This window comes from Scardinius erythrophthalmus (genome assembly GCF_964197995.2).
Source record: "Scardinius erythrophthalmus genome assembly, chromosome: 17".
Lineage (NCBI taxonomy): Eukaryota > Metazoa > Chordata > Actinopteri > Cypriniformes > Leuciscidae > Scardinius > Scardinius erythrophthalmus.
Genome location: NC_138237.1, coordinates 8609631 through 8637531, shown reverse-complemented (window position 1 = coordinate 8637531; position 27901 = coordinate 8609631). Strand labels below are relative to the sequence as shown.

The 27901-nt window shown below is 37.5% G+C and overlaps 2 protein-coding genes across 2 annotated transcripts; one reads left to right on the top strand and one right to left on the bottom strand.

Annotated features, from left to right (window-relative positions):
• Positions 1–25100, top strand: taf1c (TATA-box binding protein associated factor, RNA polymerase I subunit C). Its single transcript, XM_081391801.1, has 16 exons — positions 1–415; positions 1562–1676; positions 3594–3646; positions 3767–3862; positions 3976–4031; positions 4304–4551; positions 5912–6040; positions 6230–6347; positions 8448–8519; positions 10200–10335; positions 11416–11541; positions 12115–12292; positions 13537–13674; positions 16267–17384; positions 19127–19436; positions 24612–25100. The coding sequence occupies exons 1-15, from the start codon at positions 287–289 to the stop codon at positions 19403–19405; spliced, it is 2991 nt and encodes a 996-aa protein (XP_081247927.1). The 5' UTR covers positions 1–286; the 3' UTR covers positions 19406–19436; positions 24612–25100.
• On the bottom strand, positions 20490–27731 carry ccng2 (cyclin G2). Its single transcript, XM_081391802.1, has 8 exons — positions 27637–27731; positions 26701–26843; positions 26068–26205; positions 25732–25982; positions 25372–25450; positions 25187–25285; positions 24625–24827; positions 20490–22737 (listed from the first exon to the last, which is right to left on the bottom strand). The coding sequence occupies exons 2-8, from the start codon at positions 26803–26805 to the stop codon at positions 22620–22622; spliced, it is 993 nt and encodes a 330-aa protein (XP_081247928.1). The 5' UTR covers positions 26806–26843; positions 27637–27731; the 3' UTR covers positions 20490–22619.
• Positions 27732–27901: the final 170 nt, after the last annotated feature.

The following is a 27901-nucleotide window of genomic DNA, read 5'->3' as shown; positions in this document are numbered from 1 at the left end:
CCTCACAGTGGAACAGCTGAGGCATGCGAGTGTGACGTGAGCAGCGCAGGCACGTTTTCGTTCTGTTTAGCGCGCACGCGGTCTCTTGCCATGCAACCACGTTTTTCATAAACGCGTGCTATACCGTGTAATATTTCCAATATTTGTATATATAAAAATGACTTTTCCCGACATATTACGATCTTAAATCAGTGCACACGTGGACGGCCATACTCAGGAGAACATGCCCGGGCTTGTCTGATCTTCTGGGCCGGGTAACATTAGACAGGACTTCCTCGCGACCATCATGGACAACATATTTCCTCATCAGCTTTATCCACATCTGTATCTGGATGGTCCGCCTGAAGAAGAGGCGAAACACAATTATGGAGGCTGGGGTTCATACGAGCGCGTGCGTACTGTGGGTGCCGGGCCGGTAAGACGACGCACATCATAACAAAAGTGACAGATCCGTCCTGATACACAGAATACAATGCAAATGCGTTTTGCACACACATTAAATATGCATGCATGCATGCTTGTAAACTTGATGTAAATTGTGTTTAGATTATAGTTTTGGTAATACTTGAGGGTCTAACTCTCACTTTTAAACTAAGTTAACTAAGTTAACGGTATATTGACTAACGCCTAATTATTGTTTATTAAGAGTAAGGTGTTAAGTGATGTAGAATATGGTCATGCAGAATAAGGTATTAATGTGCTTTGTAATTACTCCTATATCTTGATGTTTTGGGAAAATATATATAAATTCCATTTTTAAATAATCGCAGGGATCAATTCATTTATTCACGAGGCCAGATTGGACACTCAAGACACATAATATTTTGCTGGACTGTTATACTTCTATCCCTTTAAGATTTTTTATTATTTTCATTCTGTTGATACTTTTGAAAAGGGTTTTTTAACCAAGTAAATCAAAACAAGGTTTTTAGAAAAAAATAATCTTAAACATCTTAAGTTTTGTTTTTGATAAAAAATGGCCATAGAAACTGGAATGGCATTAAAGAAAGGAAAAAAAAACTGATAATTGCTTGCAGCAATGATATTATATGATAATAATATGATATGATATGATTATTATGATAATATTTATGAATGATTTTCTGATGTAGAAAATCTGAAGAAAATCTAAATTATTTCATCTTAGGGTTTATAATTGCATATGAAATATTCATACATGAGCCAAATGAGGATTTGTAATCGGCATTGGTTACTATCTAGATACTTAACAAAACCCCTTGAAGAATCAGTATGAATTAAAAGAAATTCAATAACAATGCATATCGAGTTGATTATGTTAAGGAGTTACCAAGTTATTATTAATGATTAGTTGAAAAGTATAGAAATCAAAATTATTAGATCTCACAAATGTATTATTAGGCGGCACAAAAGAATAGTAGGACTTCTCTAAAAAGCATGGCATGACGGGTTTTAACAGAAAGATAAAAATAAATGTTAATATCGTTCCACCTATAGCAGAATTATCATAATGTTATATTTCACATTCTCCACCCTGTAGTTGTGAATGTGTATCATGACTGACTTGATTGTGATTTTACAGGTTGATGCTGAACAACCGTGGGCCCGTCCTGAGTTTGAGCCCCAGCACGCTGTGAGCGGTGAGGAATGGCTGCCGGTCAAACCAGCCGTTACCCCTTTAATGCCACTATATGAAGGTAAACCTTATTATTAATGGTCTGAAGCTTAGTCATTAGATAGGCTTAAATATTAAATGATAAAACATCCTTAGATCCCAAAATGTAAAATTTTGCATTAGTGCATTTGCTTGGTTATAAACATACAGTCTATGTATTTTGGCCATTGGTTATATTAAGAAAAGTGCATTGTGGTGGATCTCATGAAGAACATTTATAGGCTATAACTTAACAAAAAATAAAACTAGAGCAGTTTTACCAGTGAGAATGCAGTGTTATTTTAATAATATTTATATAACATCTCTGTGCGATGGAAACCTTGTATCTCCATATTTCGTCTTTTTCCCATATGCAAAGCTGCGAGATCACTTATAATTTTCCACAGCTCATGTTGCACAGTAGGGTTTTGTCTACTGAAATTTCTTGGAAAGATTTTTTTTAGTGTTTCGTCAGCAGAACAATCCAAAAACTCGCCTCGCTTTCAATCCCATTAAAACTCAAAGATGGCGCTGATGTGAATAAGGTCTATACTATCTTAAATAGCCTTCATCTTTTATAACATGAGGTTTTGGACAAATGACAGTCCCTCCAGAATTTCACGATTTTTTTGTGTGATTTTTGCGAACAAAATGACTGATGTTGTGGTGGTAATTTCCAGAATTTAAAAAAAAAAATTTTTTTAAAGGAGTTTCCCCTTTTCCCGCAACATCTGTATCCACGTAAAAATGCATTGAAACTTTAATTAAATTAGAGATATTTAAATTGGGTGATTATAATTTAATGTTTTGTGAGGTCTTTTTCATTTTTGTGATTATTTTGCGGTTAAATTAGGAATTATACAGGATCGAAAAAAAATGCGACGTTTTGTTGATTTTGCGTTGTATTCAGCGATCGCGGAATCGCGAAAAACTGGAGGGACTGAAATGACAGTAAAAAATAAGCCCCCACAAAGCTATACAGTAAACTTTATAACCTGTTATTTGATGAAAACACATATTAGCTTGATTTTGGTAATGTGTTAATGATATAATGACACATGCAAGTGTCTGACATAAAAAGCTGCAAAATCAACTTTGACAACACAGTGTGTATTTAAAAAATTGTGTCTTTTCCATTTCCTGAAAAGTAGCGGATTTGAAGGGTTCCGCCCGACAGAAACGGGAAGTAGATAAAATTGTAATATTTAAAGGGACGGTTCACCTTAAAATGAAAATTTTCATTTACCCACTTTCATTTCATTCCAAATTAATAAGGCTTTTATTCATCTTAGGAACACAATGAAGATATTTTTAATGAAATTTGAGAGATGTGATCAGATTTAAATTAGGCTTTTTTATGTGTAAACTTTGATCTTGCGGAAGCTCTATCGTGCCGAGTGATGCAAGAATGAACCTCATTGGTTATTGTGCGTCAAGAGAACATGCTTCGACAAAATTCGAATGCTGTAAACAATTGATCAATATTTATATGTGCATAAAAGCCTAAAATAAATCTGTTCATCACATTAAGTGGTCATGTCTCTTCAGAAGACCTGGATTAAACCACTAGATTCATATTGATTGGACAGAAAACTCTAAGATTTCATTAAAAAGATCTTCATTTGTGTTTGATTTCACAAAGCTTCATTGATATCATTTCTTATTTTTGGGTGAACTAACCCTTTAATAATATTGTGAATTGGCTTAAGTTTATCTTCTCAGTTTCATTTTAATTTTAGATTATATTTTATTTTAGCTTCATGTCAGTTAACAAAAAAAAAAAAAAATTAATAGTTTTAGTTAACAATAATAACACCTAGAATCCAAAGATAATGTAATTGTAATGTCACACTGCCAAGATAAAATGCTTCATTTTCTTTATGCAAGATATTATTTTGTATTTTTTGGGTGGTGATATTTGCATAATGTATTTTGTATTTATTTTTTTAATCTTTCCAAGATGCCAAAGTCCCATCTGTTGATCTACCAGATCCAATGGATTTCCCAGATCATGTAAGTTAGGGAAGCATAATTCCCAACTTTTTTGTGACTTTTTGTGAAAGTGATTTTTTTCATTTCAAAATGTTTTTAGTAAAAAGAAAAGAAAGTGTTTTGTCTCTGTTTTCCCTTCAGATGCAGTATTTCTACCAGCATTACTTTATGGACGCATTCTCCACAATGGGACATTTGCTCCAGGATGACTTCTCTTTCCAACGTAAACAACCAAAGGTGAGGGAGTCCTGGTGTGTGTGCTTGTTGTGTGGTCAGGAATGATTTGTTGTTGTTGGTATGTTTTCTAGTGGTCCTGTAATAGTTGTCTTCTGTTCTTGTTTTTCAATCAGGATACTTTGTCAATGCGTTGGTCTATTGACTTTATAAAAGGCTTAAAATATAAGAGGTAAGATTATTTTATGTGAATCAAAGTGAAAGTGATGTGATGTGTGGCCAAGTATGGTGTCCCATACTTGGAATTTGTGCTCTGCATTTTACCCATCCAAGTGCAAAACAAAATTAGAACTTTAAATTGCATAATAGGGGCATTTAAAAACAAAAATGCTTTTATTTTGTCCATCTTAAATGGGTAAAGTCAGAGGGAAAATAAATAATACGGTGAAGTTTCATTTAATAATGCATTAAAAATAATCCTCAGATGCTTCTTCCTCCTTTTAGGTGCGAGTATGCAAGTTTCTCGAAGAAGATCCGCCGTATGCACCATCTTCTCAGGGATATTGTGAGCGATGTTCCTCCGTCTCTCCTTTCCTCGCTCCTCTATGAAGAGCTGACGACTCAGAGGGAACGGCAGCAGTTCAGTGCAGAAACTACAGGGGGCAGTCTAGGATTTGTGCCCTTACATGGAGACCAGAGCAGCAGCGATGCCTGTCTGATCTATCCCAGGGGAGTCGGGACGGACAAAGTCTGTATCCTCCTACCATAGTTGCAATAGTGTCATAGTTTGATGCAATGGTGAAGAACGTTATTAAGGGGTCAGTGATCTGAGGGCTGATGCCAATAACTGAGTATTTAACTCCATATTTTATTTTATACCTGTTTAACCAAATACCTTTCCCCAACCATCCAGAACACCATGGCAAGCACATAGAAACACACTCAAAACCACTCAAATACTGTAGCACAGGGGTGTCCAATCACTGTCCCGCAGAGTTCAGCTCCAACCCCAATCAAACACACCTGAACCAGCTAATCAAGGCCTTAAAGGGATAGTTCCCCCAAAATTAAAATGATCCCATGATTTACTCACCCTCAAGCCATCTAGGTGTATATTCCTTTCTTCTTTCAGCCAAACACATTCAGAGATATTAAAAATATCCTGGCTCTTCCAAGCTTTATAATGGGAGTGAATGGTACCTGAGATTTTGAAGGTCAAAAAATCATAAAATCATACCATCCCTCCGTCATAAACGTGCTCCAGGGGGAAATAAAGGCCTTCTAAAGTGAAGAGATGTGTTTTTGTGAGAAAAATATCCGTATTTATATACTAAAATCACTGGTTTCCAGTAACGGCTTTATGCAAGTCTAGTTCCGGCGAAAGAATGACCTCTGACCCGACGTATGAGGTAGGATGGAGTAACGTAAGTCGATACCTCTCGCGGTTCAAACAAATAGAGCAACAAACTCAAGCTCCTTCGACATTTATATTTAAAAATTTTCGTTTTAGACTTATAATTCGTGACCGGTGTTTTGTTTTGCTCTAGTTTCTGTGTTCGTCGATACGTCATACGTGGGGTCAGAGGTCACTCTTCCGCCGGAACTCGACCTGCGTACGGTCATCACCGGAAGCCAGTGATTATAGTTTTTAAGTTATAAAAATGGATATTTTTCTTACAAAACACATCACTTCACTTCATACGGCTCTTATTAACGCTCTGGAGTCGTATGGATTATTATTTAATGATGGATGGATGCACTTCTCTGGGCTTCAAAATCTCAGGTACCATTCACTCCCATCATCATCATATCTGCAAAGTCTATTATTGATTGACCTCAAATATCAGTACATAAACCAATTTCACTACATATGTATTTATTAAAGAAAACATGTCTTGAGGATTTTAAACTTGGAATTACTCTGGTTTGCAGTTAAATGTGTAACCAGCCTGTCAATTCAAGTAAAACAATCTGAGATATGATTCATTTTGAGATTCTATATGGACTTACAGTTTACAGACATATGTTTTTTTGTACAGGTTTTAAAGAGTTCTCAATTATCTTAAACGTGTGTTTGGTTCTTTTAATTTTTCCTTTACTGCAGTTCCTCAGTTTTCCACAGGGTGGTGCAACAGTTTAATGATGACAAGCCTACTAGTTTTGTCATGCAACCCCAACCTGCTGTCTTTTATTTGAATGGATGTGTCAGACAGATCAGTTCTGGCAAAATGGAAGACGAAGGTGAGATGTGAGAAATGGATTGGCTGAGAACAAAGCTTACATTTGGGAGGAGTCATTGATCACACCAATCAAACTATTGTAATCAATGCAATTCATGCAATGATGGTACAGTGTCTTCATGTCAAAGTAAAAAATCAATGTCGATTACATGTTATGTCAAATTATTGCATGTCTAACATCTGTGTGCAGTTCATGTTGCTGTGCGGTCAGATTATTTATGTGGCATGTGGATGCTGGGAAACAAAACGAAGCCGCGGTTAGTGGAAGTCATCGAGACCAAAGATCCCTTCTCCTGCGTCACCGGCAGGTGTGTCTGAAAGCTCTTGCTGCCTCACTTTAATATGCGCCTCACAGAACATGTCAGCTTATGCTCATGATCGACCCTGATTATTCAGGGCTTCCTTAAAGGATTAGTTCACCCCAAAATGAAAATTTCCTAATAATTTACTCACCCCAATGCCATCCAAGATATCCATGTCTTTCTTTCCTCAGTGGGAGAGAAATTATATTTTTTGAGGAAAACATTTCTGGATTTTTCATCTAACAATGGACTTCATTGGTTACCATTGTTTTTAAGTCCAAATCAATGCAGTTTCAAAAGTCTTTGAAGTGTTTAAACGGGCTGTACGAGATCACAGCTGAAGAAGAGGTTGTTATCTAGCGAAACAATAGGTCATTTAACAATACTATTTGAACTATCCTCCTACCTATGGTCGCGTTGTAAACAGTGGGGCGGTACTTCTGCCGGCGCACGCGTGACCTTTCAACGTGATGACGTAGTTCCCTGTCCGTTTGTTGATCAGCTCAATCCGAACTATTGAAGGTAAAAAGTCTATAAATTATCATTTTTTTTAAAATTACCTATCGTTTCGCTAGATAACAACCTCTTCTTCAGCTGTGATCGCGTACAGCCCGTTTAAACACTTCAAAGACTTTTGAAACTGCATTGATTTGGACTAAAAAACGATGGTAACCAATGAAGTCCATTGTTAGATGAAAAATCCAGAAATGTTTTCCTCAAAAAACATAATTTCTCTCCCACTGAGGAAAGAAAGACATGGATATCTTGGATGGCATTGGGGTGAGTAAATTATTAGGAAATTTTCATTTTGGGGTGAACTAATCCTTTAAGCCTGACTACGAATTGATTTTCAAAATCAGTCATTGGACTGTGTGAATGATTAAAGGTGCTCTAAGTTGATGTTGGGTGATGTCACCACTTCTTGCTGTATGTGAAAAAAAATGTTTCAGCCTAAAAAATGCGTGACATCGCTTAGAGCACCTTTTATGTCAGATATTCAAATGATCAGCATCACACACTGAACTGATAATCAAATTACTTCATTTTACTATTGCGCCTAAGGGGTGTATGCATGTCTGAGTGCCGACAAGTTGTGCTTTTTTTAAAGTTTAAATCACCTTTTTTTTCTTGTCATCATGTGCTCATGGCTGAATAGTGTTCTGTGTTGCTTAGTTATGTCTACTGGACACCATAGTCAAAATAGCATTTATTTAAGCCATAATGTACAAGAGGCTATGCTATATTATGAATATAGTTGCATATGGAAAATGTATACGCTGCTATTTATACTTTTTGAGTCTGTAAGGTTTATTTGAAGGAAGTCTTGTATTCATTTCAAGGCTGCATTTATTTAATAAAAAAAAAATACAGTGAAACCAGTAATATTGTAAAATATTATTGAAAATTTAAATTGCGGATGTGAATATTAAAATGTAATTTATTCCTGTGACCAAAGCTGAATTTTCAGCATCATTACTCCAGTCTTCAGTGTCACATGATCCTTCAGAAATCATTCTAATATGATGATTTGCAGCTCAAGAAACATTTCTGATTATTATCAATGTTGAAAACTGTTGTGCTGCTTAATATTTTTGTGGAAACAGTGATATTTTGAAAGTTGAAAAGAACAGGAATTATTTGAAATAGAATCTTTGGTAACATTATAAATGCCTTAACTGTCGCTTTTGATCCGTTTAATGCATCCTAAATAAAAGTATATTATTTTCCTTTTTTCCCGTTTTAAACGGCAGTGCATATATTGTTGAAACTTGCACCTAAATGTATTTGTTTTTCTAAATTTCTTGAAGGGTTAGGTCACCTAAAAATTGTAATTCTGTCATCATTTACTCAACCTCAAGTTGTTCCACACCTCTATGAGTTTCTTTGTTCTGCTGAACACAAAAAGGACATTTTGAAGAATGTTTGTAACCAAACAGTTGATGGACCCCATTGACTTCCATAGTATGGAAAAAAATAGAAGAGAAGAATGGCGGGAACATGGCTTAGGATATTTTCCTGTATCTTCATGTTTTTTTTAGCCTTTGTAACATTGGCTAAACCTATAAGCTTGTCTTATTAATGTGTGTTCTCTTTTGTCTTTCACAGTCCACACATACCAAATGAGTTTGTGGTGGTTAATGAGCGGGGAGCAGCATATCTCTGGACCGTGCGTAGAGGGTACGTGTGTTTTAAGAACAATGTGTGCTTCTCTTGCTGTTATCTTGTGCTTAGGACTCAGTGTACCAACATCATCCTATCTGCTTCTACTACAAATTGTCCTTAAGCTAAATTTTGAGCAGTACCCAAGCTCCAAAGGTCGCGTTAACCGTACGTTTTCATCATTGACTGAATATTATTAGCATTGATGAGAAAAATCTGAAGGCCGTCTGTCATTTTGACCGATTACATTGAGGGTGATCTATTGAAACTTGTAACTGTAATTCCCACTCCTGTCCAGTTGGTGTTGATGGTCCATGTCATTTAAATGGTGTCTGTCATAAAAACTTGACGGATTTATTCAAATATACGTAAAATATTAAGATCAGTAAAAATGTAATGGAAATGTAACATGGTGCATACAGTATATTTAGCAAAATGCTCCTTTCTCGAGTTAATTTTTCTAACTGACTAACAAGTGTTTGGATACTGAACGGCTTTCCTGTGGTAAATGTAACATTACGTGACGTTGTTTACAAGCGGTTTTATTGACGTATTTCTGCGGTTGAAACCGTGATTAAGCAACCAGATGAGACATGATACAGCTTTTTGGAAGTTGTACTGTATCTTTCAACATACTTTCTGATGTGCAATCATGTTTATTTCGTGCTGTAACTAGTAGTAAAGTGGAAGAGACGATCAGTTAACTGCCCATTTGCTTGATCTGAGGCGGCAACAATGATCTGTCACGTCAAAGAAAAGAAAAACTGCCAAAACGGTATATATTATTTGAATTTCATAATAAAGTTGTCTGAATTTGAAATCTGAGACTTCATCCTCATGCCGTTCCAAACCCATAAGACTTTCATTCTACGAAAAAAATGAGGATATTTTAAATTAAATCTACGAGGTTTCTGACCCTCCGTTGACAGATACGAAACTACCACTTTGACGCGTCAAAAAGTTCATAAAGAGATCATAAAACGAATTCATATTAATTGAGCGGTTTAGTCCCAATTTTCTGAAGGGAAAATTTCGTAAAAATAATAGTCCAAATAATATATAAAGACACATTCTTTATACATGATAAACAGATTGAATTTAGACTTTTATTCACATTTAAACATTGATCCGAGAACATAAACAGCTCAACTGAACCCGCTTGGTTCGTACTGTTCAAACAAACCTCATTGGCTCTCGCTGAAGCTCAAACGTGCTGCGTAACGCGAGAATGAACCTCATTGGTTCTCACAAGAAGCAAATGTGCTTGAGCTTCCTTTTATCATATCTAATGTTTGAGTTGATTAATGTTTATATGTGAATAAAAGCCTAAATTCAATCTGTTGTTCATCAAATAAAGCGATCGAGTCTCTTCAGAATTTTTTTTACAAAGTGGTAGTTGCGTAGCTGTCAGTGGAGGGACAGAAGCTCTCAGATTTCATTAAAATGTCTTAATTTGTGTTCCGAAAATGAACAAAAGTCTTACAGGTTTAGAAACAAAATGAGGGAGAGTAAATCACAACAGAAATTTCATTTTTGGCTGAACTATCCCTTTAAATTTCAGTTTGTTTGTTTGTTTCAGAACATTATCATATGGCTTCACTTGTCTGTACAGTGAGCTGATGCAACCCCATGCCACATGATGCAGTGTGTGGTTGTTGTAACCAGTCAAGAGTTTTGTGACATTCTGTTCTCTTTTAGATTGCAGAAGTTCCGTGAGGAGAGTTCCAACCTGTACTTCAATGCCAAGTCGTCATGGCGATGGTGTGAGTTCTCCAGTCACCCGAGAGTGATGGTCTATGCTGACAGAACGGGGGCGGAGCTTACAGACATACGGGTAAAGTGGCTCTTCTTACTTGTATCATTATTGGCCAAAATGATGATACAGAACTGAGACCTCCATAAACATTTAGTGCCTCATCATAGTGCATTGTTCTGTGCATTTTAATAGCCAAACCACCAATACATCAACAGCATAACAGAGTAGAAGCAGCATCATGCAAAGGTTTTTGGCCACTGTTAAAATACTCAATTATATTACACATTGTACCTTGTAGTATTCAACTCTGATGAGTGATTTTATTTCCTCTAAAAAAAGAGGAGGATGTTAGAGATAAAATCTTATACAGCTTAAGACACGCCTCTTCCATGAACACAACTAATCCACAACCATAAACCAGGGCACTTACTGGAACTCACGTTTAAAATGAAGTCTTGCTCTTCTTTTCTGCATTTCACTTCTGCTCTAGCTTGCATGCTCATCTTGCTTATGCTTTAAATTTGGCATTGTGTATTATGAATATTTTGTAAAGCTCCTCATTTGTAAGTAGCTTTAAATAAAAACATCTGATAAATTAATAAATGTAAAATCTAAATGTGTTTGACTGGTTGGATGTGGCGTGACAGATGACAAGGGAACACTTAAATCATTTTTATCAAATATTACATCTCGATTATTGTCAATAATAATAGGATTTGAAATGTTTTTAAAAGTAATAAGACTTAATATTTTTTAAATCTTGTTGTTTTATCTAATTATTAATATAGACTCATTGTTATCTAAATTAATCTGATTTAATAATTAATACAATATAATTAGGTACTAGTATATAATACTAGTAATAACAATCATAGTAATGGGATTTATTCTTATTCATATTGTTATGATATAGTATTTAGAATATTGTTTTAATTTAAAATATCAAATTAAAATGTTATTTATTACCTACATTTTATCAACTTAAATGTACAATGTATTGGGTGAAGAACGGCCTCCTTTGTATTTCTACTATTTATTTCAGATTTGTGTATTTTATGATCATTCTTTTGTTTCACTCTTTGGTTAGTCTTCTCTTTATTTCTCTTTTTTAAAGTGGGTCTCAATTTATTATTAATCTTTGTCACTTCCTCTACGCAGAGTCATGAAAATACTCACACATTGTTCCGGATTGGAAAGACACCAGGTTGTGTGTCGGGAGAGCGAGTGATAGTATCCAAGTACCTGAGTAAAAACCACGCCCATCACCACCTTATTAATACCCAGGTAAACACTATCATATATTGCGATTCAAGATTAGTGTCTGTGTCAGATATTAGTGCAGAAGAGTGTGTTCCACGTTGTGTTTTTTCAATGAAATCCTCCTGAACTTCCTTGAATGATGATCTGTATGAAATGTCATGGGATTACACACACACACGATTGAACCTTTTTTTTAATCTCTACAGGAACTATTGTCAGTATAATTAGAGATTTGATATTTACTGCAGTGGAGCGTTTCCTTGTTCAGTGTGTTTTATAACCGTGATAGTAACTTGGCTCTACCATTGTAATACCGTGATATTCTTTGAACTAGCTTAGTGTATATAAATATAGTTATAATTATGTATTGAGGTATACTATTTATACACTACTGGTCAAATGTTTGTTCAAATTATTAGTTTATGTCACTTATCAATTTAATGAATTCTTGCTGAATAAAAGTTAATATCTTTTTAAAAAAATCTTGACCCCACACTTTTGAATGTATGTCTAAAGATCCATTGTAATACCCAGTATCTGATGCCATCACTGTACAGTGTAAGAGAAATAAAACAGTTCCTGTTTCCTCGTCTGCAGTTTTCCACTTACATCATGGATGAGCGGCTTCCCAGTGTTCCCATGCTGAAATGGAACCATATGATGGAGTCTCCGCCAATATTTGCCGTTGATCTGCCAGGACAGACCCCAAGCCAAACCTGCAAATTGCTGCTTGGTTCTCAGAGGACACAGGAAATCATGCTACTGCAGTACACGGGTGAGGGGCTTGTGTGTCAGCAACAGTTTCTGTTTGTATTTGGCTGATGCTTTATCCACAGCAAAGTGCTATGCGTTCATTTAAGGAATGCATTTTATTAGTTCATGTTACCTGGTAATGTGCTACCAGCATGTTTTGGGTGTATATAATTTGAATCTTATTGGTCAGTAAAAAAAAAAAAGTATGCATTAGAACTGGTTTGTACAGAATGCATTTTTGGCTTCCACTATTCTTTTTTTTAATGTGAACATGCTTCTCCAGCATCTTGTGCAAACTTTTAAAATCCCATCTCGATGTTCTGCGTTCTTTGCAATTTCACTGTTTTTGAATTCATCAGTAGCTATGTTTACATCCAAAGTTGCGAATTTAGCTGGTGCGTAAAAATTGGAAAATCGCTGAAAACATTTGCGAATAGAGCACCGATTCCATCCCCTGTGGATCGTCAGCACTGTTCAGTGGATTCTTAAACCCCTCTGATTGGCCATTGTGTTCACGCCCTCAATATTTATGTCTGTGATTGGCTACAATGATCAACGCTTCAAAAACATGTTGTAAACAGACATCTTTGACGCTCTTCATCGAGCGCTTGCGCAGATACACACGAGAGTGTTTGAAAACAGGCGTCTGTCTGCGGAGTCGTCTATCAGCGGATATATTAGGGGTCCGCTGATAGACGCCTGTTTTCAAACGCTCTCGTGTGTATCTGTAAGCGCTCGGTGAAGAGCGTCATGTTTGTCTCATCAATGGTATAATAGCCGAAGTGTGTCCAGACTTTGACTTAATTGTGGCTGGGACATCTATTATTTTACTCGCACTGCAGTCCACCATCCTGTTAAAACTCTCTTTTTCTTAGGCTAGTTAACTTGTGTTCATGTTTCACTCATTCATGTATTGAGTGCTACTTCAAGTACTGCTCTACAGTGCTACTTGAAGTAACAACGCTGGGAGCAGGCAAATCTGTTTAGAGTGCCTTATTTAATTAATTAAAATATTAATATTTGGTGCTAGCATATCGATTCTCGTATCGCATGAAGGACAACGATATATCGCATGAAGGACAACGATATATCGCCCTTAGTATCAATATATTTTCCCACCCCTGTTCATGTATATATAAACCCAAAAAGGTCTTGAGCTTCTCCTGGAGCATTTTGCCTGTAATAAGTGTACTGTAGGACACTTTGAATAAAACCACTGTACTAAACAACTGACTAAATGACTGCATTTTCTCTTATGTCACTCAGGTGGGAGGGAGCATGCCTGTCAGACTCAAGGACCCATTCAAAGGCTTTTTAATCCCAAAGAGTGTCTGAGCCACCTAAACCTTCAGCTACCTCACAAGAAACACATCGCTCAGAAGAGACTGAACGTGCCTGTTACAGGTCAGGACACTTTCACAACCAGCTGGATGGTATTATATAGATGGTATTATTTGACTAGCATGAAGTATGTACTATATTAAACTATTGCATTAGACAACTGTGTTGTCATATGATAGTCTCTTTTAGGTTGGTTTGAAGTGGGGGGGTGATAATCAGTCAAAGTGCGAAAAAGAGCAGGATTTAATGTGAACCGAGCCGCTCTGAGACAATGAAATCAACGGATCATGAGCTGCTAAACGTGTGTAAATGAACAGTGTTGCGCATATAATTAATTTATTCACAGCTTTTAGGATTTGAATATTTCACTAATCTGCAATTTCTGTTTTGTCTCAGTTAATCGTGCAGCATTACTCTATTATTTGGTGCATTGATTATCAGACCACAGAGCTTCAGACTGTGACTTTTTTTCTTGCCAGTGCGAAAGTGAAACAAAACCACGCAACTCGTTTGAGGTGCAAAGCGTGAATAATAGACAGAGCAGCACAGCGTGAGATCAGAACAAATTTTCGTGGGCCAGTCTTGATCATGCAAGATCATGATCATGATCATGTATTACACAGCGGTGGGAGATTCAATGAGAAAGCTTTTTGAAATTGCTGCTGTATTAATGACATCGCTGCAAGATCTAGTGAGAGGCATTAGGGGTGTGCACGAATATTCGATTTTTCGAGTATTCGATCTGTAATTGTTATTCAAAAAATAAAATACTATTCGAATTTTACTATGTTGCTTTGCTTGGCCGTAAATGCAGTGAATCTATGATAAATCCCAAACACAAAAACTCGCAGTTATAATTAAATGCACTGGGTGGCGCTGTGGAGCGTGTTTAACAAGTGGATTGTATTTGATCTCGTAATGTCGTCGTCTGCCTCGCGAAGTTTGGAATTACTGAAATGATCTTACTAAATTATATTACAAAATGGAATTACTTTTAATCAAATGAATTAATGAAACTTTTAATCAAAATAATTAATGATATTGACTAACCATAAGCTTGTTCAGAAATCGTGACAAAAACTTAAAGCCTTAAACTTAAAATAACTTCTTTCTCGTTAAACGTCATTTAAATAAACATATTTGAATATTAGATTTTTATGAGCCTGAATATTCGAATACAATATTTTAGAAAAATGCCCTTCCTTAAGAAGTATTCATGTTCGTCGCAGAATTGTTATAAACCACAGATATCAGATCAAACAGCGCTGACGTGGAAACGTGTCATGAACGAACAAGTTATAGAAGGCTTTTCAGTCCACAAATCTCCATGTCTCACATTCACCATGGATTTAATGTAGTAATGCTAACTGTAACCATGGTATTGTGGCAGAAATAGTTCAATATTTTTAAATTATTCGTGTCAGGGTTTTACAACCTTTGAGAGTTAAATTCACTTTTCAAGGACACTTAAGTGCTTCACACTAGAGGGCTGCATTGGGATTGAGTCCCGCCGGGTCCCGCGGGACCCAACGCAAATCTCGCGGGAGCGGGCGGTTTGAACTTTGCTGCGGGCGGGAATGGGCGGCTAAAAAAAACACTGCGGGATCGGGAGGTAGCCTTGCAACATGATGGAGATGTCAATAATGGCGCTTTTCCACTACACACCAGAAATACATACCAGCTCGCCTCGGCTCGGCTTGACTCGACTCGCCTTTGTTTGGTACTGTGTAAAAGTTGTAACTGTATCTGCTTCCAGGTAGTACTTTTTTTCGTACCCCCTCCGACGGGGTTCTGAGCGAGCTTAGGCGATACTAAAATGTGACGTGAAAACACGGCAGACTGCTGATTGTTCAGAGAGAAGCATCACTATTCACTGCGTCATCATTGCACGCGCAAGACAGAGTATCCTGAATAAAAAAACAGCAAAAACGAAAACAAAACCATCCAAAAACAGCACACTCGATTTCCTCCATTATCCTGTGTGTATGTGTCCAGTAGGCTATGCCGGCCAGGGAAACGAAACAAACAACCCCATGAATCTCTTTAATAATAGCAATACAAATGTGTTTTTACCTGCGGGACGGGAGAAGACACAAAATCAATGCATCTCTATTATTGTGCGGGAATAAATTCTCAGAGTTTTGCGGGTGCGGGAGGGAGTGGACATACATATTGCGGGAGCGGGCGGGAGTGAAACACATACGTTGCGGGAGCGGGCGGTAATGGTCAGAAATTCGGCGGGCGCGGGCGGGAGCGGGATGAAGAAAACAGTCCCGCGCAGGGCTCTACTTCACACTTATTTTTATTGTGCTGATAAATATATATATTTTTTATATTTTTCCCTATAAAAATTAGGTTTTCACATGTTACTGTTGTTCATGGGTTCATTTTATCTTTATCTCAAGTCAAGATCAGTGCTCTACTGTCAAATGTGCATTTCCATTAAAAATAAACATATTATTAGTTGCTGTACTTGGTATTACATAACAATAATGAATTTATTATTAACCCCCACCCCCCACCCCCCAGCGCTATCAAATCAGGTGCTGGTGCCACCATCTGTAGATCTTAGTTGCACCGGTGCTACTGCTCTCAAATGTTAGTCTGAAGCCCTGGACTACTGTACTCATGTGGTGCTTTCTCATTATTCCTCAGGTTTTGCTGCTGTGCAGAATAAGGACTACATGTCAGTTTTCCAGCTCTCAGAGACTGGAGACGTCTTTTTCCAAACATTGAAACTGCATGCAGATCAGACCACGACCAGCAAAGACATCCCAGAACAAGCTGTCAGTGTGGAACGTATTGTAGAAAATGGAGAGCGTGTGAATTTTAACTCCCATGCCAACAGTGATGTCCATTCTTCTCAGAGTGACTCAGAGACTGAGGGATGCCAAGCGGCGCTTGGTCATTTGGAAGTAATTGATAATGTTGATGTTGATCACTTAAATGCTTCGGATACCAATGGCCCATTAAGCATTTCTATTGTGAATAACCCAACTTGCTCTACCAGACCACCCAAACCAAGCAAGGATCCTGATCTCCAGGCTGCCTGGAATGAATGGTTCGAGCCCATTTTTAAAAAGGCATCAGCAAAAAAACGACACTCTCATTTTCGACGTATAAGAACGGACGATTTAAATGGCTTAAAAGGCAAAAAGCCCTATAAACTCGTGAAAGATAACTTGACTAGATTGCGGAGAGACCTTCAAGAGGTCATGAGGAAGAAAGAGTCGCTCTCGCATGGGGTCACATACTTGCCTCACCTGAATGTGACGCCAGTTCCTGATCCTATCGATCCCGACGATTGGGACGACGATCTGAGCCAGCGCCTGGCTGCGTCGTGGGAGGGCAATTGGAAATGTTGGTGGGAGGAGAAGCTGGGTTTGAACCAGGCAAAGAAAATTGCGGCTCTCCGTAGAAAGCGCCAGAGAATGAAGCAGGCCAGAGCTCGGCATCGCATCTCGCTTTCCGGAAGCTTCACCTCGTCTGTTAAATACCAAGGAAGTGACTTTTGTTTGTCTTCGGCGGGAAGCCAGTTTCTGGATTCTAATGATGAGACTTTGGAAAAATCTCAATCCACGGACATCGAGGAATGGATGTCCAGATCTGAGATGCGCAAAAAGAGCCCCATCATGCTGAGACGGTTTTTACATGATCAATCAATTGTGAAAGAACCAGGACAATCTCCCGTAAGATCTGCTCTACAGTCTCCTCTGAGAAGGCCTGATCAAGACCTTTTGACATCTCCGTCAAAATCTCAGTCATCCTCTCGGGTAAGGATTCACTGATTTGAGTTGATAACTAATAACTTGCAGGTCATTGTGGCTGATCATTTTATTACTTTTATCCCTGTAAAATGGATCCGCTGTCTTAATAAATTTGGCTTGTTTAATTGGGATCAATTAATAATAGACGTAATACAAAGACATGTTCACTACGGCATATGAATACTTTTCTGATCGTAAATTTAAGGGTTAGTTTACCCAAAAATGAAAATGGCCATTTACTCAACCTCATGTTGTTACAAACCTGTAAGATTTTTGTTCATCTCTAGAACACAAATGATGATCTTTTTGATGAAATCTGAGAGCTTTCTGTCCCTCCATTGACAGCTACGCAACTACCACTTTGACGCTTCATAGAAGTTCATAAAGAGATTGTAAAACTAATCCATATGAATTGAGCGGTTTAGTCCAAATTTTCTGAAGATACTCGTTCACTTTATATGATCGAAAGATTCATTTTAGGGTTTTATTCACATATAAACATTGATCAGCGAACACAAACAAACCGCATTGGTTCTTGCTGAAGCTCAAACGTGCTGCGTAACACGAGAATGAAACTCATTGGTTCTCGCACGTCAAGTGAACATGCTTGAGCTTCCGTTTACCACAACTGATGTGTGCGCTGATAAATGTTTATATGGGAATAAAAGCCTGAATTCAATTTGTTCATCAAAAAAGTGATCTTCAGAAAATTTGACCTAAACCGCTCAGTTCATATGGATTAGTTTGTTGTGTAGAATGAGTTCCTCTTTTTTTTTATGTGAATTGAATCACACCAGTCAGAATTGCATCATTCACTTGTTTGTAGGCATTTAAATCAGCTGATAACATCATGACACTGTGGATGACAAAGGCTCTCTGCATTGTGAAGCCACTGTATTGTCTTGTTGTCAATGGAGCTCTCAGATTTAATCAAAAAAATCTTTAATTGTGTTCGAAGATGAATGAAAGTCTTACGGGTTTGGAACGACATGAGGGTGAGTAAATGATGACACTGTTTTCACTTTTCGGTGAACTAACCCTTTAAAGGGTTATGAGCTTTTATTCCCATATAAACATTCATCCTTTAAAGGGTTAGTTCACCCAAAAATGAAAATTCTGTCAGTAATTACTCACCCTCATGTTGTTTCAATCCCGTAAGACTTTCGTTCACCTTCGGAACACAAATAAAGATATTTTTGATTAAATCTGAGAGCTGTCTCACTCCTCCATTGGCTTTTATGTTATTGAAACTTGCCGGCCCAGAACGTTAGTAAAGACAACGTTAAAATAGTCCAAGTGACTACAGTGGCTCAACCATAAGTTTATCAAGCGACGAGAATACTTTTTGTGCGCAAAAAAACCCCAAAATAACGACTTTATTCAACTATTAATTTTCTTCTGTGTGGGCCTGAGTGAGTTCACGTAGTGTAACAGCGCAGCGCATCTGGGGTGTACGTCAGAACATAGGCTCACTATTGGCCGAAACTGGTCAGGTGTGTGATGATGTCCAATAGAGAGCCTACATTACTGACTGACAAGTTTCAATAACATGCATGTAGAAGCCTATGGAGGAGTGAGACAGCTCTCAGATTTAATCAAAAGAATCTTAATTTGTGTTAACAAATTAACAAGGTACAATGATAAAGTAATCCTCACTAGTGACATGACAAATTGGCTTAACAAATTATCGGTGAAAGTATCAGCAGAATAATCATAACCAATAATATATCATGCACCTCTACTTTCAGGTTGCACGACCAATCTCTAGCACCCCTAGTGTTGCAGTAGGGATGGATTCGGGACCTCGTCTATCCATCTCGAAACGGCGGAAGGACCTTAATTCCCTTGCCGCTTCCCAGATATCTACTCAGAACTCCGCACCGGATGATGGATTTTCTTTGTCTCAGGTTCACCTTTCTTCGCCACCTCAGTCGCCCATGCTTTCCTGGTCTTCCCAGAGAGTTCCCCACATCAGAAGCTCCTCACAGGCCTCTCAGCCTAAAAAGAAGTCTCGGATGGGCTTCTAAAAATCTGGCTCCAAACAAGGAATGCTGCAAGGCAAGTGACCTACTTTTTGTGCGGTGTCAAATGTTTGAGTACTGTACGCAGGCGGGATGTGTTTGAACGAGGAACTTGAGCCAATGTTTCTAGTGAGTGTGTTTGTGTGCACTGTGCGGGAATTCCTCAAGTGTGTGTGTATTTGTAATGACTAGCAAATGCGTTCTGTTTGAACCAATTAGAGCATACTAGTGGTCTATAGCTTAGTTGCTTGTCCATTTGATTTTGTGTGGCACTTGATAGAACGAGTTTACATAACTTCAGGGAACTACACTGCGACCAAAATGGTCGCATATGCGACCTTTTGAAATGCCATTGCGACCAAAATTTTTAATGGGTCGCAAATGTATGACTGATTATTTTTGTACCTGTGTTTTAGGCAATGTGCTATGATTTACTACGAGCATTTATTAAAACAGAAATGAGTATTTTAAGAATACGTTTTATAACGTGCTCTGAGCATTCAACACATCAAGTTGGCTTCAGCCCCGCGACCGTTACTTAGATTAAAACGTACCATTGTATCTGCGCGACTCGCGAGCTCTCTCTCTCTCTCTCACTAATACGGACGCGCGCGCGCACACACAGAGAGAAGATAATTGTAAAATGAAAATTGACGGGCTATAGTTTAAATTTTGTTCTTGCTTGGGTTTTTTTCTGTCAAAATGTCGGAAAGCATATTGTATTATCCATCCGTGTTTTTAAAATTCGTTAAATGACGGACGTTTTACAACACAGCCCTCGTTATATGTCGGATTCGTCAAACTTAGCCTACTTGATATTATTTTTAGAATAAGTGATTCGTTATGCTATTATTGGACTCCTGTCTATTCATTGTCAACTGTTTTCTATAAATATGTTTGTATTGGCTAACATTTATGCAGCTAATGCCTGTCCTGTTTAAAATGTGCAATGTTCAAATGCAAAGACAGCACGTCACAAATAGAAGCCCTTTTCCCTGTGGCATTTAGTGTCATATTTGGTTATTGGAATAATAAATTAAGTAGCCTATCTTTATTGTACACCTGTTTTTTTTTTTTTGTTTTTTTTTATACTGTTTTCTAGGGGTTTCTTAATTTTAGACCAGCACACATTATATGCAATGCAATGCAATATAATGTATGTGTGTCCTATGTGTGACATATTTTGCACACAGGTAAAGGTGCCCAACATAAGTCATTTCTAAAGTAAAAAAAAAAAAGTGTTTTGGAAAATTTCTCTTTATTTGATTATCAGTAAATTTGTTTTCTATACAGAGATATCGATATCGGCCATAACAGCAATATTAATATCGGTTATTATCGATATCGGCCACAATTTTCACATCGGTGCATCACTACTTAAGAGTTCATGAGTCTGCCCATCTGTGCCAAGCCAACCATAGCATGTTGAAATCCATTTTGCACTTTATTGTGTACTGTATTTTCTATTGCAGTAAATCTATCCCAACCAATGTTAAAGAAAACAAAAACAAGAAGGCATGTGCTTTAAAAGATGGCAAGTAAAATAAAAAGCACATCTGTATGCAATACAGTTTCATTATTGTTCATTATTATTCAGAGCGGCTTACTATAAACAATTTGTGCGACCAAATCATGTTTTGCGTCAGTAACTGAAAAAGTTAGTAGCGCAAGTGCCACCAGTGGAAAAGGTTAGTGTAGTTCCCTGAACTTGTATAATGGCTATAGGGGAAAACTGAGGTGTCGTGTCAATATAATTTATTACGTTTATTACTTGACTTTTCAAATTCTAACCATATTCAAAAACTTCTTCAAATGCTTGCCATGTGGCATTTTCTAGTGTTTGTTCTCATTTAAAATGTCATCACTGTATGTAGTGCATTGTGTTATGAAATGGATCTCATGGTATGTTTAGGGCATGTTGCCCACCTGTGTCTCTGAGGGAACAAAAAGATCAGTTCCAGCCTATGAAAACAGACCTGACACTGTTTCCTTCCAGTGCACTGGTTGTTGGTTTCTCATGACAATTAGTTCCTCTTTTTTTATGTGAATCACTTCACACCAGACAGAATTGCATCATTCGCTTGTTTGTAGGCATTATAACATCATGACGTGGTGTTTGACGAAGGCTCTCTGCATGGAGAAGCCACTGTGTTGTGTAAAATCCAGTGTCAGTGAAGACATTTACAGCACATGCTGGCTGTTTGCCATTTTCTGTGTGTGTGTGTGGTATAGTTGAGGTTGTTGGGAACAGAGAACCAATTAGAGGTCAAGCTGATATTCATGAAACCCAAGCAAGTAAAACAGGAGACGTTCAGTGAATTTCAAAATAGCTTTTTTTTTTAAATTGTAAATGTTTTTTTTTATATTACCATGACAAAAATAACAATAAATAAGTTAATATCTACAAGAAGCTATACAGAAAGTATGTTTTTTTTGTTTTTTACATTTACACAAATTTACATTTTTTTTATATTGACCTTTTTTCAGCCTTTTTTTGTTGCAGATTTTCAACACAGTATTTGTCTTCATACATCGGCTAAAGTGAAACTTATACTAAGTTGGCAAGTAGGTTAACAACACACTCAAACATACACAAAAATAAACAATCTGCCTTTTTTTTTTTTCTCCCTGTGAACGTCATGCACACCACTGTAAATCTCGAACTTCGTCACCTCAGAGAGGCGGCAGTTCTTCAGGCACGCAGCTTTCCTGCTGTCACACGCTTACAATCATATTACAAAACTGTGCAAACCACCAAAGTACAAGTCCTAAGTTGTTCTATAACAGTCTAGAGTACCTTAGATATGTCATATTGAGCCAGCTGGAATGTTGACACATCCGAACATGCACCAACTACTATAAACGCTATGACTACTTTTTTTTTCTTTTTTTTTTTAGCTGCCAGTGTTGTGCAGTGCTGAATTATTTCACTTTAGCTTAACACAAGTAATCAAGAAGAGAAGTTTACAGTATGTGGACTGGCTTTTTGTAAAGCCATAAAAGAAGAGTTTTAAAATACAATTCTGATATTTTGGACTCGTTGGTTTCATTGAACCCAGGCACAATGGCACCTCGCTGTACAACATTAGGTTTCCAGCCAGGAGAGGTCTGTGACATCATCGTGAAAGATGACAAGGAAGCCATTCAGATCATTATTTGGCGTTGTGGTGGACACATCTCCATTGGTGATTGTGCTCCTTGGCAAGTGGTTTCGAGCGTACTACGGTCTGCAGGCACGTGACCGGAAGTTTGAGGGGAAGTAGAGTCCTCCTGCGTCGCTGCCCAGCGAGCTGCTCAGACTCTCTTCCCCAGAGCTCAGGTCTTCGCTTGAATCCTCACTGTTGAAAGAGGAACAAACACAGTCAGATGCAATCATGTTGTGTACTTTGTTAAAGATTCCCCTGAAACCGTTAGTCATTTAATTGGGGAATGTCCTAAGGTGCAATTTTTTTTGGAAAGAATTTAAAGTCTTTTTCTTTCTTTCTTTCTTTTTACAAAAGGAAGCTGAGGTTGTTAATTCTGTTGAAGATTTGTGACTTATTGGATGGTGTTGATAAATATATTTATTCCTGATTTAATTATTATATTTGGTCATTATTATATTCATTAAGTCAAATGGTTTATTTAATGGTTTAAATGATTTAACATCAAGACACTAAAATGTATTTGGAAATTGTGAAAGCGATACAAACTATGCAGTTGTTTCAGAGGTACCGTGACAGTTCATTAAAAAAAATATATACACATTTTTTGTATTTCTATTTAGCTATAATTTTTTTTAAATATTTCTGTTTATTTTTATTTCAGTTTTAGTCATTTTAGTACTTCAGTTAGTCACAAAGGCAACATTTCTAATTTTCATGCAAGTATTTCACTAATATGCGGATGGTTTCAATCAAGCTCAACCCAGAATGTAGGCCTACTCTTGATTGTACAATATGCTTGGTTCTCAAAAGTGATGTTTTTGTTCCATCTAACTGGCCACACCTCGCACACCCATCTCTTACTCACATGTGACGTTTGTAAACAGACATTATTCTCTACCCACATTCCATCGCTGCGCCTAGTTTGGCATGTATGCATATCTAACCCATTAGCCATCTCAAAGCAGTGTGTCCTGTCTAGATTTTCAGCCTGTAATCAGCTGTGAGTTTCAGGAATGACTTAATGCTCATGGACATAAACATGCTTGGGATGGTTGCTGGGGTGTGTGACTAACCATTAGTAGTTATCAAGTAACACGGTTAAAACACCTGATAGTAAGGCGTTGGGTGGGGCGTACAGACTTCAGCCTGTGCTTACAGGGTTGTGACGTAAGTGGTGTGTGTCAGTAAAACACCAAGGTTAAGTCATATGTCATGTGATGGGGAAAAACTGATAGAACTGAAACCAGAAGTTGTGATGGAAAATTGCACACAGGCGTACTCTACGTAAATTATTCCCAAGTTTGTTTATTTGCTGCTATTTCCTGATGTTTTAGACTTAAGTTGTAATCTGTAGAATAAGAAAATCTAAGTATTGTGATGTGGGATATAATGTGACATTGATTTCATGCTCCAGTGTTATTTTAGTATTATTTACAGTCTATTAGAGTATTTTATTAATATTTTAAATTCTTTTTTTTTTTTTTTTTTTTGGTTGTTGGTTTCTCATGAAAATTAGTTCTTTTTTATGTGAATCGCATCACACCAGTCAGAATTGCATCATTCGCTTGTTTGTAGGCGTCTAAATCGGCTGATAACATCATGACGTTGTGGTTAACGAAGGCTCTCTGCATGGAGAAGCCACTGTATTGTTGTTTCATTTTCGATTATGATTTTAGTTCAGGTTTTAGTAATTTTATTTATCAGTCATTTTAGTACTTGTTTTGTTTCACTTAGTGGCAAAGACAACATTTCTAATATTCATATCTAATATTTAAGTTCTATTTTATTTCAGTTACCAAATACTACTTTGAATAGTTTTGTCTTTAGTTAACGATGCCAGAGAAGATCATTTTGATTTGTACATTTGCCCCATAGACATCCAGTGCGAACAAAATTCTGCTTTTTGTTTGTTCTGCAAACTGAATGACATCTAAATTATTTTCTGTGGTAATCAAACTTGATTGAAATGATCTGTATGCAGTTAAACCAGAATATTCCTATTACTTTCTGCTTCTACTTCCTGATTATAATGAGTGTGACATACTAATGCCCGTGTCTTTCTGCAGGTAAGCTGTTTACCTCTCGCTCTCGTCCCACGCGCCCTCTGGAATTGTGGGTAGCTCTGGGATGCAGCGGTAGCTGCTGTGCAAGTTCTGCGCTGTCCTCCGCGAGACGATCCACACCAGTTTCTTGTGGTCGGGTTTGGCACATTCTGGAGAGGAGTACTCCCTCATACACTGGTCTACGAGGCCACGCCAGTGTGCCAGGTCAGCCTTCGAGATCTGAGTAGGGCAACAGACACTGCTCTATTAGACACCAGCTTACATAAGGACAGGGCACAGAGCCAGCGTAATTTCATATGGGACGGGACCGACAAGTGTAAACTAATAGTCTGCTGGCTACAGGACACATTTAAGTGCTTTGGATTTTTTCCTACACCATGGATGAAAGTGCTGCTGAAACTAAAGGACTATTTTTTTATCAATCAATTGTAATGGATTGATGTGTTCACAAGGTTTTGGTACACAATTGTTTGATTAAACTAGTTCTACTTGACCAGTCTGTGATATTAACTTTTTATTTCTTTACTTTTATTGTGATGCTCAGGGCATTTAAAAAAGGCTGACCTCTGAGTATTTACCTTCAAGTGTGTCTGTACGCGGTGGGCGATCTCGAGCAGATCCGCAGACTGTAAGGCCTCGATCTCAAGCATCAAGAGCGACAAGGCGAGCACCGAAGGCTAAAAAAAGAGAAGAAAATTCATCAATTCAAACTTCCTATAATTCACTTCTAGCATCTGTCGATTTGTTTTGAAGTAGTTCTTACTTTTGCTTTGGAGAAAACAATTCTGCATAGGCAGGCTTTCAATTGGGCTTCCAGTTTGTCAAGATTCAGGAAGTCTTTTCTGAAAGAGAGAAAAAGAGTTGATGGTCAAAGTGCAGCTTGCATTTCGTTAGCTGAGCTGTTTGCCATTTAACAAGCTGTTGCTGTGCAGTCTATTCAGAAGATTATCCTAGTTTTTCATGGCTAACTGGATTCTCTGTGACCCATTTACTGCAAAATGCTCAAAGTGCACTTGCTAGCTCTGTTTATCAACCTTCATGAGTCAAGTTTCCTTTCGTCAATCCTGCACATTTAAAAAGTTTATCTGGCTTTGAGTTTGATAATGCCACCACCCATTCTTACCTGTTGGATGTGTGCGAAAGTGCAATGGCGTGGTACAAATGCAGAAAGGTTAAGGCTGTGACGGCTTTGAACTGGAAGTTGAGTTTCTCAGATATGATCTTCTCCATTCGGCTGAGGTCGGAAACGGTAAACTTGCTCTGGCTGATGCGAATGAGCTCGTGGCTGGACGAAACATTGCATTCTTCTTCAGTCACTCGGACGGCGATGTGGAGGCAGCCAATGCTGATGCAGGCCAAATGCTTGGACTGAACCTTTACGCAAAACACAGAACCGATATGTTATACCAGCGAAGACATCATGCTAATCAGTTGGAATCAATTATAATTAACTGGTTACCTTCATCTTAGCTAGAAACCTGTCCAGCAGGTTAACGGCTAGTACAAAGGTCTGAGTGCTGTAACCGAAGAATCTGGTCAGACTCCAGAGATCTTCCACTTGAGCATCTCGACATTTGGCTGAAACTCCATTACCGTTCTGTGTGGACAAGGAGAAATCAGTAAAATTTCTAGTTAGAACTGTAATTAGGCTTCATATTGTCAATTGGACCATTTAAAGGAATAGTTCACCAAAAAAAAAAAGGTCATCCTTTACTCACCCTCAAGTTGTTCCAAACCTGTATGAATTTTTTTCTTCTGCTTAACACAAAAAGATATTTTGAAGAATATGGGTAGACAAACAGTTGATGGGTCCCATTGACTTCCAACGTATGGAAAAAAACGGTTTGGTTACAGGCATTCTTCAAAATATCATGTTTGTGTTCAGCAGAAGGAAGAAACTCATACAGGATTGGAACAACTTGAGGGTGAGTAAATTATGACTATTTTTATTTTTGGGTGAACTGTCCCTTTAAGAGTTTTTTTTTTTTTTTTTACATATTAAAAAGTCAAATACAATGCAAATTTCAATAACTTATAAAACCTTTATTTGAAAATATATGTATTTTCACAGGAGTTGGTAAGACTAGTTTACCTCTTCGGTGAATTCGATCAAACTGAGACCGGTTTCTTTAGGCAAATAATGAACCTCCAGCTCCAAATTGCTCTTCAGCTCCTTCATCAGTTTGAAGGCCTCCATATTTTCGGCTTTAACTGGGTTTCAAGTCTTCGAAGCACCTTAAAAATGAAAACAAAGTGAGTAAATTCAGTTCACCCAGAGCAACGGGTCAAGGTTTTGCCCAGCCCCCTCCGCGCAGCTGAGCTTCGGTGTCGGGTTTCGCTGGTTAACGCCTTCTTACAGGAGATACAAACAAATAAATCTGACACATTCTGTCAGAAATATGCACATAAATGCCCTTAAAACGCCCTTTTTAAAAACGCTAACTTGATTATTAAGGTTAGAACAGCATCGAAAGTCAATGTAATCCAGCTCAGTTGATCCTTGAGCTGGAAAATACCTCGACCAGAGGGGGAGGGGTTTAAATCTTTACACTGATGTACAGTGTGTTTTTGACCGTACATTATATACGGTTTATCGGTGTATTACAATATAACAAATCGGGCACTGTAACATTTTACGGATCAATCTAATCGACTCAGAATTATACAGAAATTGATTTCAAATGATACATGTAACGTTCTGGATTAGAAAGTAAACATCAAAGACACCAAAAAAAAAAAAAAAAAAGTGATTCGGTCATTCCAGTAAAATAATCCAAAACTGTCATTAATGAAATACACAAATGATCGATAAAATACCATTTAAATCTAGAAGAAATATAAAGAAAGACTCCTAGTCGAAAATTAGCCCATAAAATGCCAGGATAACCAAAGATCAAACCCATTTTCATAATAAAAACAACAACATCTAACGTTAGAACATTTAAACAGAGACAGTTCATCTAGATGGACATCTAAAAAGGAAACAAATATTAGCGACAATTATTGAAGATGAATAAAGGTATATTACCAGAGATGTTAAAAGGACATATTGTGTTTGTGTATCCGAGTCTCTCGTCTGTTTCTTTTTTGCTTCTCTTTCCTTTTGTTGATGTTGAATGTAGCCCCGCCCCTCTGGGCCTGGCACGTAAGGAACGTAAGTCTCTCTGTTTAGGTACATTTTTACGATTTATAACGAATGCTTTTGTCATTCCTACACTTAATAAACTGCATTTTATGTTATTTTATCTTTATGACACATCTGTTTTAAATATTTCATGTTGTAAAACATACAA